At 58.8% G+C, this 14,259-nt stretch overlaps 2 protein-coding genes across 4 annotated transcripts in view; one reads left to right on the forward strand and one right to left on the reverse strand.

Annotated features, from left to right (window-relative positions):
• Positions 1-401: 401 nt before the first annotated feature.
• LOC142003282 (uncharacterized) lies at positions 402-6,906 on the forward strand. Of its 2 annotated transcripts, XM_074980090.1 has the most exons (3): positions 402-513; positions 2,445-2,584; positions 3,154-6,906. In XM_074980090.1, exons 2-3 carry the CDS (start codon positions 2,554-2,556, stop codon positions 4,551-4,553), a joined length of 1,431 nt encoding a protein of 476 aa, XP_074836191.1. In that variant the 5' UTR covers positions 402-513; positions 2,445-2,553; the 3' UTR covers positions 4,554-6,906. The 2 variants fall into 2 exon arrangements, with proteins under 2 accessions (XP_074836191.1, XP_074836190.1); XM_074980089.1 differs by lacking the exon at positions 402-513 and having other exon boundaries at positions 909-2,584.
• The window catches only part of PNPLA6 (patatin like domain 6, lysophospholipase), a 55,097-nt gene continuing 46,985 nt past the window's right edge, over positions 6,148-14,259 (reverse strand). For both annotated transcript variants that reach the window (XM_074980074.1, XM_074980073.1), the window contains exons 31-38: positions 13,797-13,916; positions 13,117-13,233; positions 10,184-10,332; positions 9,486-9,638; positions 8,840-8,956; positions 8,286-8,382; positions 8,056-8,156; positions 6,148-7,390 (exon numbers count right to left, since the gene is read on the reverse strand). In XM_074980074.1, coding sequence (XP_074836175.1) covers positions 7,331-7,390; positions 8,056-8,156; positions 8,286-8,382; positions 8,840-8,956; positions 9,486-9,638; positions 10,184-10,332; positions 13,117-13,233; positions 13,797-13,916 — 914 coding nt within the window. In that variant the 3' untranslated portion in view covers positions 6,148-7,330. The remainder of the gene's footprint in view (positions 7,391-8,055; positions 8,157-8,285; positions 8,383-8,839; positions 8,957-9,485; positions 9,639-10,183; positions 10,333-13,116; positions 13,234-13,796; positions 13,917-14,259) is intronic.

Consider the following 14,259-nt stretch of genomic DNA (forward strand, 5'->3'; position numbering starts at 1 on the left):
GGTCAGCAACCTGCAGCTCTTTAAGGAGACACTTGCGGCTCCAACCACTGCTTCCTCTGGTGGCTCCCTGCCCTGCCACACTGAAATAATGCAGCTCCATGTAATTGGTTTCAGAGCCGCAGGAGGGATCTGGCTGTTAAACCAATTACACTGCGGTCCATTATTCAGTGTGGCATGGCAGGGAGCTGTCTGCGCTGCAGGTGGGGGAAATGAGCAGGAGAGCTGGGGGACAGGTGGCTGTGTGCCCCAGCTAGAGCCATGCAGCCCTGCTGAGAAGGAGGAAGAGGCCAGGGGAGGCCTCCTGGGAGCTGAGCACAGCTTCTCCCCACCTCCTCCCATGGGGCTGGTGCATCCTCCCAGACAAAATGGTGCCCCCCAGCTTCTCCTCCCTTCACAGCTGTGGCCCCTCCCTGTTTCTGCTGCCAGCTGCCAGAGCCTGGAGCTGCATCTTGCAGTGCAATCTCAGAGGCTTCCTCAGGACCGGCCCAGCTCCCCACCCAGCCCCAGGACCTGGTGAGTCCAGTGCTGGTGCTGTTGCATGGAGCAGCTGGGAAAGGTGCAAGCACTTTCTGGCCTGAGAAGTTGGGGCATGAGGAGGGTAGGGAGACCCAGAGTCCGTGCGAGGGGGGAGCAGCAGGTGGGCAAGTAAGATATGGGTTCAGTGGGCAGGTTGGGGCAGTATGGGCAGCTGGAGGAGCTCGGCAGGTGAGGTGGGTTAACCCTTGGGTGGGGGCGGACGTGGAGGGTTGATACAAACATTGCTCCCTCATGCTTAAGAGCGCATCCTCAGGCACAGCATTTTCCTTGTGCACATTTGCTCTCCAATACAGGGTTGAAAGTAACTTAAGCTTCCTAACTGGTACAAATAATTGTGTGCGGCTGTTCTTAAAACAGGGGTGACAAAAAGTACGGTTTGACGTTATTTATTAAGGACTGTCTTGTATTCACATACATTGTGGCTCTTGAAGTACTGATTTTGTAACCGAATTTGAAAAAATGGCTCTTCTTGCTGTTTTGGTTGCAGACCTCTGCTCTAAAGTAACTACGAAGAAATTCAATATGGACAAATGCAAAGTACTCCACTTAGAAAGAAACAATTGGTAGCATGCATAAAACTGGGAAATGGCTGGAAAAGGAATAGTTTGGAAAGGGATCTACGGGTCATAGGGGATCGCAAGTTAAATAGGAGTTGACAGTGCAACACCATGGGGGAAAAAAAGCAAGCATAATTCTGGGATGTAGTAGTAGGAGTGTTGTAATCAAGACACAACAGTAATTTTTCTGCTATTTTCTTCTCTGATAAGGTCTCAACTGAGGTATTGTGTCCAGTTTTGGGTGCCACATTTCAGGAAAGATGTGGATAAATTGGAGAAAGTCCAGAGAACAGCAACAGAAATGATTAAAGGTCTAGAAAACATGAGCTATGGGGGGAAATTGAGGGTTTGTTTAGTCTGAAGAAGAGAATATGCTGGTTTTGAGGGAGATAAGTTGTTCTCCTTAATCTCTGACAGGTCAAGGAGCAATGGGGTTCAACTTCAGCAAGGGATGTTTAGGTTGGATGTTAGGCAAAACTTCCCAACTGTCAGGTTGGTTAAAGACTGGAATAAATTGCCTGAGGGGTGTTGTGGAATCTCCATCACTGGAGATTTTTCAGAGCAGGTTAGAGAGACACCTGTCCGGGATGATGGCCAGTCCTGCCATCAGTGCCGGCGACTGGTCTAATGACTTTGGAAGGCCCCTTCTAGTCCTATGATGTTATGATGGGGGAGGGGTGCTGTTGGCAATAGCAGCCCAGCTGACACTTGCTCTTTGGACAGTGATAGCACTCAGAGCCCATCGGAGAATGGGCTGTGGGGTGCCCTGCACAAGCACAGAACAGAGATGCTCCTTGTGCCAAGGAGTTGGAGTGCTGTCCCAGCAGTGAGGGTATCAGTCCAAAGTCCCCAGGTGTGCTGTGGGTCAGGGGTTTCCTTCTCAGTGTGAGATGCTTTCTCCCAGGCTTGAGTTGGGTAGGGGTGATGCTGCCAAATGTTTCCCAGTGGGTGCCTGCGCAGAGTGAAACAGTTGTTCCCTGTAGAGCCCTGAGGCATAGGTTTGTGCAGCTGGTTTGGGGCTTTTTGGGGAGGCCTGGTCTGTTTCCTCTGCAGAGCCTGGGCATGCAGTCTGCTCTGGAAAGTGCAGGAATCCCCAGCAATCCCTTGTGGCTGGCTGCCCCATACGGTGTGATCCCTGATAGGGCTGAGCGGAAGTAACTGGTGCTTTCCTGGCTTGCTCCATTGCATAGTTAGTTCCCTGCGCACAGAGTGGCATTAACCAGGAGAGTCCTGTCCAGAACCTTGGTCCTGATGCTGCACAGAGCCAGTTTGGTTCAAGTCTGAAGCTGGAAGGGAACTTTTATACCTGTGTTAGATCCTGTGTCTGAACTGACCCTCCTGTGCCTCCAGGAGCGTTCTTGGCAGTCCCGTCCATGCCAGCCCAGAGTGGCAGATGAGAGACATGCTGAACAGGTATTTACCTGGGTCCCGTTTGCTCTGTTCTGAGTCCTGAGAGTAGATGGAGCTGCAAGTCCCAGATCTCAGCAAAGGTGAGGACGATGGGAGCCAGAGGGGCTCCCAAACAGATGAGGGATAAATGAGTGCAGCTGAGAGGGCTGGGCATAGTTGGGACCTCCCCAACACCCTCTTCCGTCCCCAGCCCCAGTGAGCCTTCCTGGCCCAGCTCCTCTCAGGGGTGGTCACACACCCCTTTCCCTGACCTGTGCCCCTCTGTATCTATCCTGCCAGCAGCTCACTCTGCTCTAGCATCCTCTCAGGGCTGGGAGAAGGCAGCAGCAGTTCAGGCCTGTGATAGGCCCCCCAAACCACATCTTGGCTGTCCCTGGAAAAGCAAGTCATATCTCCCAGCCTATGTAGCAGCAGCAGAAGGCTTGTGAATGTGAGCTGGGCAGGGCTGATGCCAGCCTGAGTCTGCAGCAGCCTGAAAAAGCTGCATGGGATGTGACTGCCTTCTGCAGTCCCAGCTGGAGAACCAGCTCCAGGAAGGTATGGGCCACATGGGTGGTGTCTCCAGCTCTCACTGCCATGGTTTGGGTCCCAGTCTTAGTTGGCCTTCTGTGGGAACTGCTGCTCCCTGATGGCCCATTTGTTCCTCCAGGTGAGAGGCAGGCAAGCGTGGCTGGGACAGAGGATGCAGCACCCTTCAGGGCCAGCCCCAGCACGGGGGTGGAGCTGGTGAGGGGAGTGTGGCACAAAGACCCACCTGCAGGGATGGAGGAGGCTGCGCCAGGAGGCAGTGCCAGGGTGGAGGCGGCTGTGCCAAGCTGTGGCATTGATGCAGAGCCAGCCCGGCGCACAGACCCCCCAGGCAGGTGGCCCTTTAAATGCAGCGAGTGTGGGAAGAGCTTCCGGCAAAGTGCCACACTGACAAGGCACCAGCTCCTGCACGCGAGCGAGCGGCCCTATGTCTGCACCACCTGCAGCAAAGGCTTTTGTGACCGTACAGCGCTGGCCACGCACCAGAGGGTGCACACGGGCGAGCGCCCCTTCCCCTGCCTGGCATGCGGCAAAGCCTTCACCGGCAGCACAGCACTGCTTGTGCATCAGCGTGTGCACACTGGTGAGCGTCCCTACCGCTGCGGAGAGTGCGGGCAGAGCTTCCGGCAGAGTGCCCACCTGGCACAGCACCGGCAGGGTGCCCACACCAGCCAGCGCCCCCACACCTGTGCTCACTGCGGCAAGAGCTTTGGACTGCGCTCCACGCTGGCACGACACCTGCAGACCCACAGTGCCGAACGCCCCCATGCCTGCCCTGACTGCCCCCGCCGCTTCCGCCAGCGAGCGCACCTGCTCCGACACCAGCTGGCACACACTGGCGAACGGCCCTTCCCCTGCCCAGTCTGTGGCAAAGCCTTTGCCCTGAGTGCCACGCTGCTGCGGCATCAGCTGGTGCACACGGGGGAGCGCCCCTACCGCTGTGGGGAGTGCGGGCGCAGCTACAGGCAGAGCTCCTACCTGCGCCAACACCAGCAGAGTGCCCATGCTGGCCAGCGCCCTCATGCCTGCCCTGACTGCGGACGAGCCTTTGCCAACCGGGCCAACCTCCTGCGGCACCAGCGGGGCCACACAGGCATCCGACCCCATGCCTGTACTGAGTGCGGGCGGTGCTTTGCCCAGCTGGCACACCTGCGGGAGCACGGGCGCACGCACAGTGGGGAGCAGCCCTTCTGCTGCAGCCAGTGTGGCCAGGCCTTTGGGCACCGCTCAGCTCTGGCTGCACACCAGCGCACGCACAGCGGGGAGCGCCCCTACCCCTGCGCCCAGTGTGGCTGTCATTTTGCACAGCTGGCCAGCCTGGTAGAGCACTGCCGGCGGCACACGGGCGAGAAACCTCACGAGTGCCCCCACTGCAGGCGCTGCTTCCGGCACCGCTCAGCCCTGCTCCGCCACCAGCGGTCCCATGCAGGGGAGCGCCCCTTCCGCTGCGGGGAGTGTGGACGCAGCTACACCCGCAGCTCCAACCTCCTGCTGCACCAGCGGGTGCATGCCGCTCAGTGACACTCCCAGGCAGCTGGAGATGCCCATACACCCAGGCTGTGATGGTACTGGCCTGGTCCAGTCCTGCCTGGAGTCCACACTGGTGCAAGGCCCAGGAATGGGAGGGCCTGTGTTGCCCATCCAGGTACTGAGTGTGAGTGAAGTTGCTGCAGGCAGACATGGGACAGACCTTCCTGTAGGATGAGGCCCTACTCAGGGATGGATTTGGGAAATGGGAGCTGTGCCCAGGCAGTACCTGAGCCTCCCTTTTCTTCCCTTTTGTGGCTGGTGCTTCCAGGGCTGCTGTTCCAGCACCATGGCCCTGCCCTGGGGCCCAGACAAGCCAAAACCTGCCCTGCAGCTTCAGGGGGAACAGAAGCAGAGGCCACCAGCACTCAATGCAGGCCCATGGGACACAGGGGAAGGGCAGGGGGCAGGATGGGCTGGGGGAGCAGCATCTCATGCATTTTTTAAAATGTTTTGTTACAAATTGAAAATAAACCTGTGACAGTCTCCAGGGCCCTGCAGCACATCTGCAGTGGGGGCTGCTGGCTCTTGTGGCATGAGCCACACCAAATGCCCCCCAAGGGGAAACGTCAGCTGTGCACAGGCACCTGAAGTTACGTGGCTTCACTTGGGCACCCAGCTCCATTTTGGAGACATGTCTCTCAGGGGGCTTCAGGGCCACTGCTATGTGTGAACATGTGTTGGTGCCACCAGTCACTTGGGCCAGCTGCCCCTCCTCTTAGCGGGGTGTCAGCCTCTTAGCACCAGAGCTGGCTGTTTCTGCTCACTTTGGGGTCCCCACCTGTGCTCCCTCTTCTGTCCCAGCTTCTCTGGCCTCCAGCTCTGAACAATGCTGTGTTGCGAGACCAGCCAGCATCAGCTGCCTCCTGCAATTGTAAACATGGCCTGAACAGGAAGTGCATTTCCTCTGCCGGGAAGTGTAGGGCTGCTCCAGAACAGCTTCCAGCAGGCCTGGAAGAGTCTGTGCTGATGTGCACCCCCTGAGGGGCAGCAGGTCCCAGGCCAGGGCTTCCTGCAGTTAGGGCTGGTTCCAGGGCCAAAGTCGAGCAGCTCCCAGGACTTTGCTGGGAATGCAGCCCTGGGGGTCCCTGGCTGGCAGTAGCTGCAGTGCTGGAAAAGGGACAGATTCACCTTCCCAGCTGCTGGAGCCAGGGTGCAGAGCCCTGTAGAGCTGCAGCTGGGGGGCTACGGGGAAAAGGGAGTCCCACATAGTGTAGAGCTACTAGGAACAGACCAGCACAAGACCCGGCATGGAGGCTGGAGTTGGAAACTCCTCCCACCTCGCATCTCCCCTGCACTGAACTGCAGGGCCAGGTCCAATGCTGGCTTTCTCTGTGCTAGAGCCCCCCAGAGGAAAGAAACAGTGCATGGTACCCATGGCACTGGGTGAAGACAAGCTAGCCCTGCAGGCTGCCCAGAGCAGAGGCGGCTGTGCCTCTCACTGGGCTTTCTCCAACCAGAGTCTGACTAGGGTGTGAGCGGCACCCCATTTGCAATAGTCCCATGCTCTTTCCTGGGGGATGGGGGTCCGAGCCGGGGGCAACAGAGAGCCTGGGGACTGACCAGCGAGCTGGCTGAGAGTGACTATCATCCCCAGCCTGTAGAAGTTTTATTCTGCCCCAGCAAAGCAGCCACAAGCAGATTTCTTTTAAATAAAAAAATAAACAGAATCCCCCTGCTGAGAGCTTCCACACCTCAGCAACAACTTAGCAAAAATAAGTAGCAGCTAGCATTATTTTGCCCCCACCCTGGCTGCACCTGCGAAGAGCAGGGGGACAGTGCTCTGTTACAGTGACGGGGGGGGGGGGGGGGATGTGCAAACAACCCAGGAATAGGGGGAACCCAGTGTCTGGGAGACCTCAGGCTTTGCTTTCGTGGGGAAAGGTGTTGCCCTGGACAGAGCAGCCTGGCTGAACTACACAGCCAAGAAGCAAGGGATCAAGGCTGTGGCTTAAAGCACCCACCACTCTGAGAACCCAGCCCCTGGCCCTGGGTCCCCAGCTCTCCCTGGAGGCCAGCCACATCAGGGCTGGGGCTAGGGCAGGGCAGGATAGGGCCTACTGCCCCATGAGCCTGAGTACTGGGCACAGCCATGAGTCCCATGGGCTCTGTTGAAATAGTAGGACAAAGTTGGGGAGGGGAAGCAGTTGCATGAAAGAGGTCGATGGACATGGCTCCCAGCAGCAATGGGGGGGAGTACCCCTCAGGCACCCTCCCTGCCAACCCAAGGGGGTCACACAGCAGCTCCCAGGACGGTGTAGGCCCTACCTGCCAGCCACACCCTGGGCTGAAGGCAGGGGGAAGCAGAAGACTCAAGGGAGCAGGAAGGAAGGTACTGGGCCCCCAAGAGTATGGGGGATGGGGTAATCCTCCCTCACCTACTACCAGCAGTGCCTGTTGCACAGTGCCCTGCTGTGCAGGGGGTAACACAGGGCCTTCGGGTGAGCTGCATAGACCTGCAGCAGGTAGCTGAGGGCCCCCCCCTTGGAACTGCAGCAGGGCTGACCTAGCCCCAGTACTGGCCAGTGCAGGGGGCTGGGCCCAGTCGCTGCCACTGAGGTGAGCCTGAACCAGGTGCCAGTGCGTACTGGAAGATGTAGAAGGGCTGCTGGCCCCAGTACAGCCCTTGGCCCTTAACCGAGTAGAGCCCTGCAGCAGCACAGGATGGGCTCCGCTGCTCCAGCCACTCTCAGGCTGCAGTCTCCAAGCATCAGCCCTGAGCCTGCAGGCTCCATCCAGCTCAGTCCAGGAGCAGGCAGCTGGGCTCACTGCTAGGGTGGGGAGGGCTCCTGGGAGAGGGAGGTGCGGTGCCGTAAGCTCTTTTCTTCATCCTGGAGGGATGAGACACAACATGACGGCCCAGACCAAGCTTTGGCCCCACGCCAGCAAACTCAGGACCAGGAAGGACCAGCAGGATCCAAGCTCAGTGTGAGCTCAGGCCAGAGCCGCCTCCCCCCCCCACCCTGAGTGTGAGACCTCTGGGGCCCAGGAGACTGTGTCAGCCAGTTTAGTGAGCGCTGTGTAAAGACAAGCACCATACCCAGCAGCCCACTTGCCCCCAGGTACACCAGGGTCTTGGAGGGCAACAGCTGGTCCAAATGAGCCCTGTGTCTCAGTGGGTGGTGGGACTGATCCCCCTACTCAAGAGGGGAAGGTCCATTTCCCACCCTTTGATTTCTGGCTCCACCCCAAGGCTCAGGCTGGCATTGCCCACCCCCTTAGGAAGGGAAGCCCAGGAGCTGGCATGGAGCATGAGAATGGGACACCCCTCCCCTGAGGAGTGAGGAAGTGTGGAGGGCACCTGGGGAGCCTGCCCCACAGAGGCAGGGTAGGGGAGCATGGTCCCAGCAGGGGCTAGGGAGTCCAGGCTCACCCCTGTTCCCAGTGCCCCTCACAGCTGCCAGAGCAGTGGCACAGACACAGCCTATTGGAGAAGGTGTGGGGCAGTGAGAGGCAGCTGGGCCCAGCACATCCCAGCCCCAGAGCTTACAAATACCTCAGCGTGAGTCCACTCAGCTGGTGCTAACAGCTCCTCCTCTCCCCGTGTGGGGTCCAGTCCTTCCTCCTCGTACTCTGTCAGGTAGTCAGACTCCTCACCTGGGACAGGAGCATATATGGGGCTGGCAGCTGCTCCTGGCCCTTCTTAATCCCAACCCACAGCCCCCCGACCTTCCATATCCAAGTGCTAGTCCCCCAGCCCCACATCTCCCCCCTTGTCCCACTCACCATCACCATAGCTGTCTGACAGGTAGCTCTTGGCTGGCTCGATGCGAGACACGATCTCGGCCAGGTCAGTGAACCCTGCGCTGGGGCTTGTCAGCACCTGAGGGCAAGAGCCAGGCTAGTGATTCTCCAGCCAGGCAGCCCTGTGGGTTTGGGACACCGGGAGGCAGTGCCATGTAGCTGATCTGCAGAATGGGCAGCTCGGGAGGGCTCCAGGGGTTGAGGATGAGGCGTGGGGGCACTGTGGTTGGAGTTAAGTCATTTCCTGTCTCAGGCTTTTGCCCCATGGAGATGGCTCTGAGTCCAGGGACAAAGGGATCAGAGCCTCACTGACACGGGAGGACTCTTTCCTGCCAATCCCCTCCTGGAGTCCCCAGCCCAACCACTTGGGGTGCCTGGGCTGAGCTGATTGCTACCCCAGGCACTGGCCCTGTGCTACAAAAGCTACCACAGGCAGGACTCTGTAAGAGCATCAGCCTGGCACCACAGTGGTTGGAGCGTGACAAGGCTGCAGCTGCCCACTCCTGCCCCTGCCCCACTGCTGCCTCCTCACTCACATCCATGCGCTTGCTCTCATAGAAATCAGCTGAGCGCCGGTCCCTCACCATCTTCTCAATGACGTCACCGCGGCACCAGCCGCTGAACACCACCTTGCCGTGCTGATAGCCCACGTCCTGTGCGAGAGGGATGAGCAGGGTGAGAGGCCCACTTGGGGCCCAGCCAGCTGTGGAGAGGCCAGGCTGTGCTCACTGCTCCTCTCACCTCCTTTTGCCCTGGGCACTCCCATGCAGCTGGAGAGCTGCTCCCCACAAGGGTGGCCCCCAGATTTCCAACCCATCCCCCCAAGCAAGGCCTCTCCCTCCCCCACCCAGGCACAGCCCACTGCCCATATCAGGGCCTCTCACCTTCTTCACTCCTGGCCGAGCGCAATGCCCAGCCTACACTGGAGTGTCCCATCCTCCCCACTGCCAGCTGAGCACAGACACTCCTCTCAGAATGACCAGCATCTGACGGAGTGAGTCTGTGCTCACGAAAGCTTATGCTCAAAACTCTTCTGTTAGTCTATAAGGTGCCACAGGACCCTTCGTTGCTGCTACAGATCCAGACTAACACGGCTACCCCCCCGATACTCTCTGAATGAGGCCTCCCACCCTCCCCGCCCCCAGCCAAACGTAGCCCATGGCCCAGGCTGTCTGGACTCACGTAGATCTCATCAAACTTGCCGAAGTCCATGGTTTTGAAGCGGTCGATGGGCGGGCGAATGTACTCACAGTAGGAGCTTGACTTTACCACCTCCAGCTGCCGCACACAGGACACATAGGCCAGACGTGACTGGATTTCCGCCATGTCGGGCACCTGTGTGTGGGGGGGAAATGGATCAGCAGTCCCTGGTACAGCAGGGGGCATGGCATCTTGGGCAGGGGGCTACAGGGACAGTCCCTCCTACTCCCTGCATGTCTGATTTCCACCCCACTGCTGGCTCTGTCCAGCTGATTGGCCAGAGCTGGAGCCCAGCAGCTGTTAGTGGGGCATCAGAAGTGACTGTGCCCAGCCAGCCTGAAGGAAGGCACCAGGCTGCCAAGGCAGGGTTACATGCTTACCCAGGGGCTTGTGCTCTGGGCACAGCAGAGACTGAGCCGGAAAGGACTCTCCCAGCACCTGGAACTATTACTGTCCTTAGGGAAGGGGGCAAAGGGAGGGCGGCAGCAGAGAAGATGGCAGTGGGATAGGAGGCAAATGGCCCTTGCCCTGGCAGTGGGGAGGGGATGTGCACCTTGCCATCACCCCCCAGCCTGTAGCACAGGTCAGGTGCAGCCCAAGTGGCCAGGGCGGGGTGGCTGGAAGCAGCAGAAGAGACGGGGCAGGTTCTCTCTTGGATAGGACTCTCAAGCAGGGCTCACCTTGACCTTCTGGGCCCAGGGATTGAGGCGCTTCCAAAGCAGCCACCAGCCAGAGAGGCTGTCGCCATAGTTGCAGAGGTCGGTCTCATCTTGGCTGCCCACGTCAATGGCCACCACCGTCTTGGCCCCCATGTTCCGGGCGATATCCGCTAGTGTCAGAGAGTTCGCATCAGGGGCGCAACCTGGCAGCCCCAGGCAGACACCGGTATAGCCGTGCCCCGGGCTCCTGCCTGTTGCCAATAGGGAAGCTCCCCACCCCAGGGCCGTGTGCAATCACAGCAGGGGAGCAGGGCGGAGCCTCAGTCACAAGCAGGAAGTGGGGAGCAAAGCCAGGTTTGCAGCAACAGCTTTTCTCCCCTCATCCCCATTTGTGTGGGAGGCGTGCGCGGAATGAGAGCAGCTGGGGTAGGTGCAGGTGGCTCTGCAGCAACAGGGGCACCTTTCCACTAGCACTGCCCAGGCAGGAAGCTTCTCAGCAAGGGTCCATCATAGCCAAATCTTCCCCAGCCCTACTGTATGTGAAAGGTGGGTCCAGCTTACCCAGCCTCCCTTTGCTGGCTCAGCCCTGCCTGGGAGTTCCCCCTCCATGGTATATTCAGAGGGTGCTAGGAACCAGCAACTCATCCCAGGCAATGATCCCTGGCCAAAAAGGCTGCAGTGGGACAGCTCCAAGCTGAATTCAGACCTTCCAGCTTTGATAGGGACAGCCCATGGCAGCACTACGGAGCGCTCCCTGCAGCTCAAGGGAGCAGCATGTTCACAGCTGTCTGTCAAAGACCCACTGAAATATAAACATAATACATGGAAATACACGTCTCATGGGGCTGGAAGGGACCTTGAGAGGTAATCAGCTCCTGTCCCCTTCCCTCGTGGAAGGACCAAGCACCATCTCTCACAGATATTTTAATTTGCCCCAGACCCCTACATGGCCTCCTCAGGGACTGAGCTCACTACCCTGGATTTAGCAGGCCAATGCTCAAACCACTGAGCTCTCTCTCCTGTCCCAAGCTTGAGCCAAGTCCATGACTGCCAGTGGGTGTGCCAAGTCCCCTCCTGTCAGGCTTCCTGGAAGTAGTGAGGTAACTAGCAGCAGAACCCATTGCCCAGGACCCTGGCTGGGTCCCATGGCAAGGCCAACCAGCAGCTGAACTGCAGGGGCAGAAGGCTTCCCTGGGAGATTTTGTAACGTTTTGGAAAGTGACTCAGTTCCCCATGGTGTAATGCCACCCCTGGGTGTGAAGGGGTTAATTTTTCTTCAGGGACAGGAAAATGAGAAATGGGGTGTGGGTGTCAGGCAAGTCTGGGCTGGTTTGAATGACTATGGGGAACCAGCCCCACACGGACAAAGTTGCCTTGCAGACACAATGACTGGCCCACGACAGTTAAAGACAGGGAGCAAGAAGCAGCCCTAGGTGTGCAGGTGAGGGGAAGACAGCTGCTGCAGAGCTGCGGCGCAGAAGCTGCTGCTAACACAAGCTCCGAGCTCTGGCCTGAAGCCCAGGTGACTACTGAGCAGGGTTTGGTCTGAACGGGCAGTGTTGTGTCATTGCCAGTCCCTGCTGGCTACATGGCTGCCAAACGGGTGAGTATCTCACAGGCCCACCCTGGGCTAGACTCACTGGGGAGCTTTGCTGAGGAGCCGGGGGCTGGAGCCTGAATTCTTGAGCTGTGGAACTCACACTTGCAGAAGGAGGCCTGGGGTTTAGCTCGCATAGCATTGGGGGCACCCCAAGAATCTAAATACAAGTGGATGGTGGCAGTAGTAGGGTAACCCTGAGAGAACAGAGATAGAGCCCTGGAGGGCACGCAGGAGGACTGCTCCATGCTGAACTCTGGCTGGAGGGCAGGCAGCTGGGAAATCAGGACAGGGGAACATGCTGCTGCACCCATGGGAAGAAGACTGGGGCCACTTTCTGGCTACAAGGAACCTCCTGGCCCAGAGAAGCCATTTCCCTGCATGTGGAGACCAGCCAAGGCCCCTCTTTGCCAGGGCTGAAAGGAGACAGAGACAACTCAGGACCTGACAAGCCCTCACTCAGCCCAGCTCCTGCCTCTAGTGATTGGAACCACACATGGAATCCACCTGACTCAGGACATCAGCAACAGGGCCAGTGCTGCGTTCCATGCAGCCAGCCCCTGCTCTTCCATGGGGCTGCTGACCCACCTCAATCCCACATGGCTGCAGCAAGAGTCACAGGCACGGGATGCAGCTCAGCATGACTCCACACAGCTGCAAGGGGAACCTGGTTCCTTGGGACCTGAGGTGATTTGTTCCAACTCCAGAGTCTCCAACATGAGACTCCCACAGTCCCAACTTGGGAGGCTGTGGGGCCAGAGCCTGGGCCCTGGAAAAGCTCCACATCTCCTTGGGTATGGGGCTGGTTGCGATTCCAGCAGGGAGAGGCCTGGGCTTCTTCTAGGATCCAGGCTTCAGGTTAAAAAGTCCTCAGCCATGCTGGGCCCTGCCCTGTGGCTCTGTAATGCCCAGCTCTTGAGCTGGCTCCCGGGGGAAGACAGAGACAAGGGACATCCCATCCCCCCAGGCCATTCCCCAGTTGGGTTGCCAGGAGAAGCAGACAGCAAGAAGAGCTGCTCGCCCATAATATGAGCCTCCCCCGCAGGCCCTAGGCCAAGATGAACCACCAGCCCCACGGAGGATGGATGGGAGGTAAGGATCCCTTCCCTGTGCAGGATCCCCACTGTGGGTGAGTTGCTGGTTTTAGCAATAACATTCCTCCACCAACACAGTAGGACAAGAGGCTGAAGCTCAGCTGTGGAGAGGGCTCTAGTGCTGCAGAGAGACCAGCAGGGGTGGCAATGGAGATGTGTACCAGGACAGAGCCAGGCAACAGGGAAAGGAAAGCAGAGATGCCTCCCCCAGTGGCCTGCTTGGTGGGCTGTGAGCAGCGTCTCCATCAGCAGCAGGTACTTGCCTGGCAGGTTGTTGATGTAGCCACCATCCATCAGTAAGTTGCCATCCTTGGGGTCACAGAGTGGCGGCAGGTACCCGGAAAGGGTCATGCTCGCTCGCACATACCGCCACAGCGAGCCTAACCAGCAGGAACAGATGCAGTCAGGAGACGGCCGCTTGCAGGCCTTGAGCCCCTGGGGGAGGAAGGGTACCCCTGGCCCTGGCCCTGGCCCTGGCCGGGGAATCTGCACAACGCGGTGACAGGCATGGCCCTTGGCACCAGAGAAACTAGCCAGCCTGCTGAGAGCTCAGGCTGGGGCTTGAAGCCCATCCCTGCCTGGTGCTCTGGCCCAGGTGGTACCTTGGACTGAATCCCAAAGGCCTCAGGAAGGACCAGGCACCTGGCCTAGTGGCCAAGGCTCCTAGCGCTGCCCTCACGAGGTGCAGATTTCCGAGCTTGAGTTGCACACATCTGGATGGGGCACTGAGATCCAGCCTGTGCCCTCAGGCCTGTCAGAACTAGCCCTGGCCAAGGAAAACGAGCTGTGGCATGGAATGAGGCAGTGGCTGCAGCCCAATTCAGGGCAGTCAGTGCTGGGCAGGGGATGTAGCCATTTGCCACCCTGACCCAGCCTGGTTCTCCCTTCCAAGCCACATAGGTCGTCTCCGTGGCCCAGGGCCCGAACAGCGCATGATGCTGACCTGGGACATTATTAACATAGCAGCCGTCCACAAGCAAGTGGCTGTCCTTGGGGTCGCAGAGAGGAGGCAGGTAGGGGGGGTAAGATGCACTGGCTCTGACGTAGCGCCACACAGTGCCTGCTGGAGGGAGAGGAGACAGTCACAGGGGACGGGGACAGCACAGATGCAGAGAAGACAGGAAACGACATCATGACGAAGCTCCAGCACTCTAGGTGCCTGCTGGAGCAGGGGTGCTGGGCAGTGTTCCCTATAATCTTTTCCATTCAGGGTGGAATAGATTTTCTCATGTGCGCCACCAATACAAACACGTGCTGCCAGCTGTGGGCTCTCTGCCAATCAGCTGGGCAGCCCCTGACTCTGCTGGGCAGCCTCCCAAACGCTCAGCTCACAGGGAACGCTGGTGCTAGGAGGTGTGCCCAGCCTGGCAGGGAGAGGGCACCAGCGCAGACCCAGGGCAGTCTGT

The sequence above is a fragment of the Carettochelys insculpta genome, chromosome 29, assembly GCF_033958435.1.
Source record: "Carettochelys insculpta isolate YL-2023 chromosome 29, ASM3395843v1, whole genome shotgun sequence".
NCBI lineage: Eukaryota > Metazoa > Chordata > Testudines > Carettochelyidae > Carettochelys > Carettochelys insculpta.

What these genes read in the sequence shown, in the direction of transcription:
- LOC142003282 (XM_074980090.1), top strand. Translation starts at nt 2,554, where the DNA reads ATGGAGCTGCAAGTCCCAGATCTCAGCAAAG. An exon ending in AGTCCCAGATCTCAGCAAAG is followed by an intron (nt 2,585 to 3,153) that starts GTGAGGACGATG and finishes TTGTTCCTCCAG; the next exon opens with GTGAGAGGCAGGCAAGCGTG.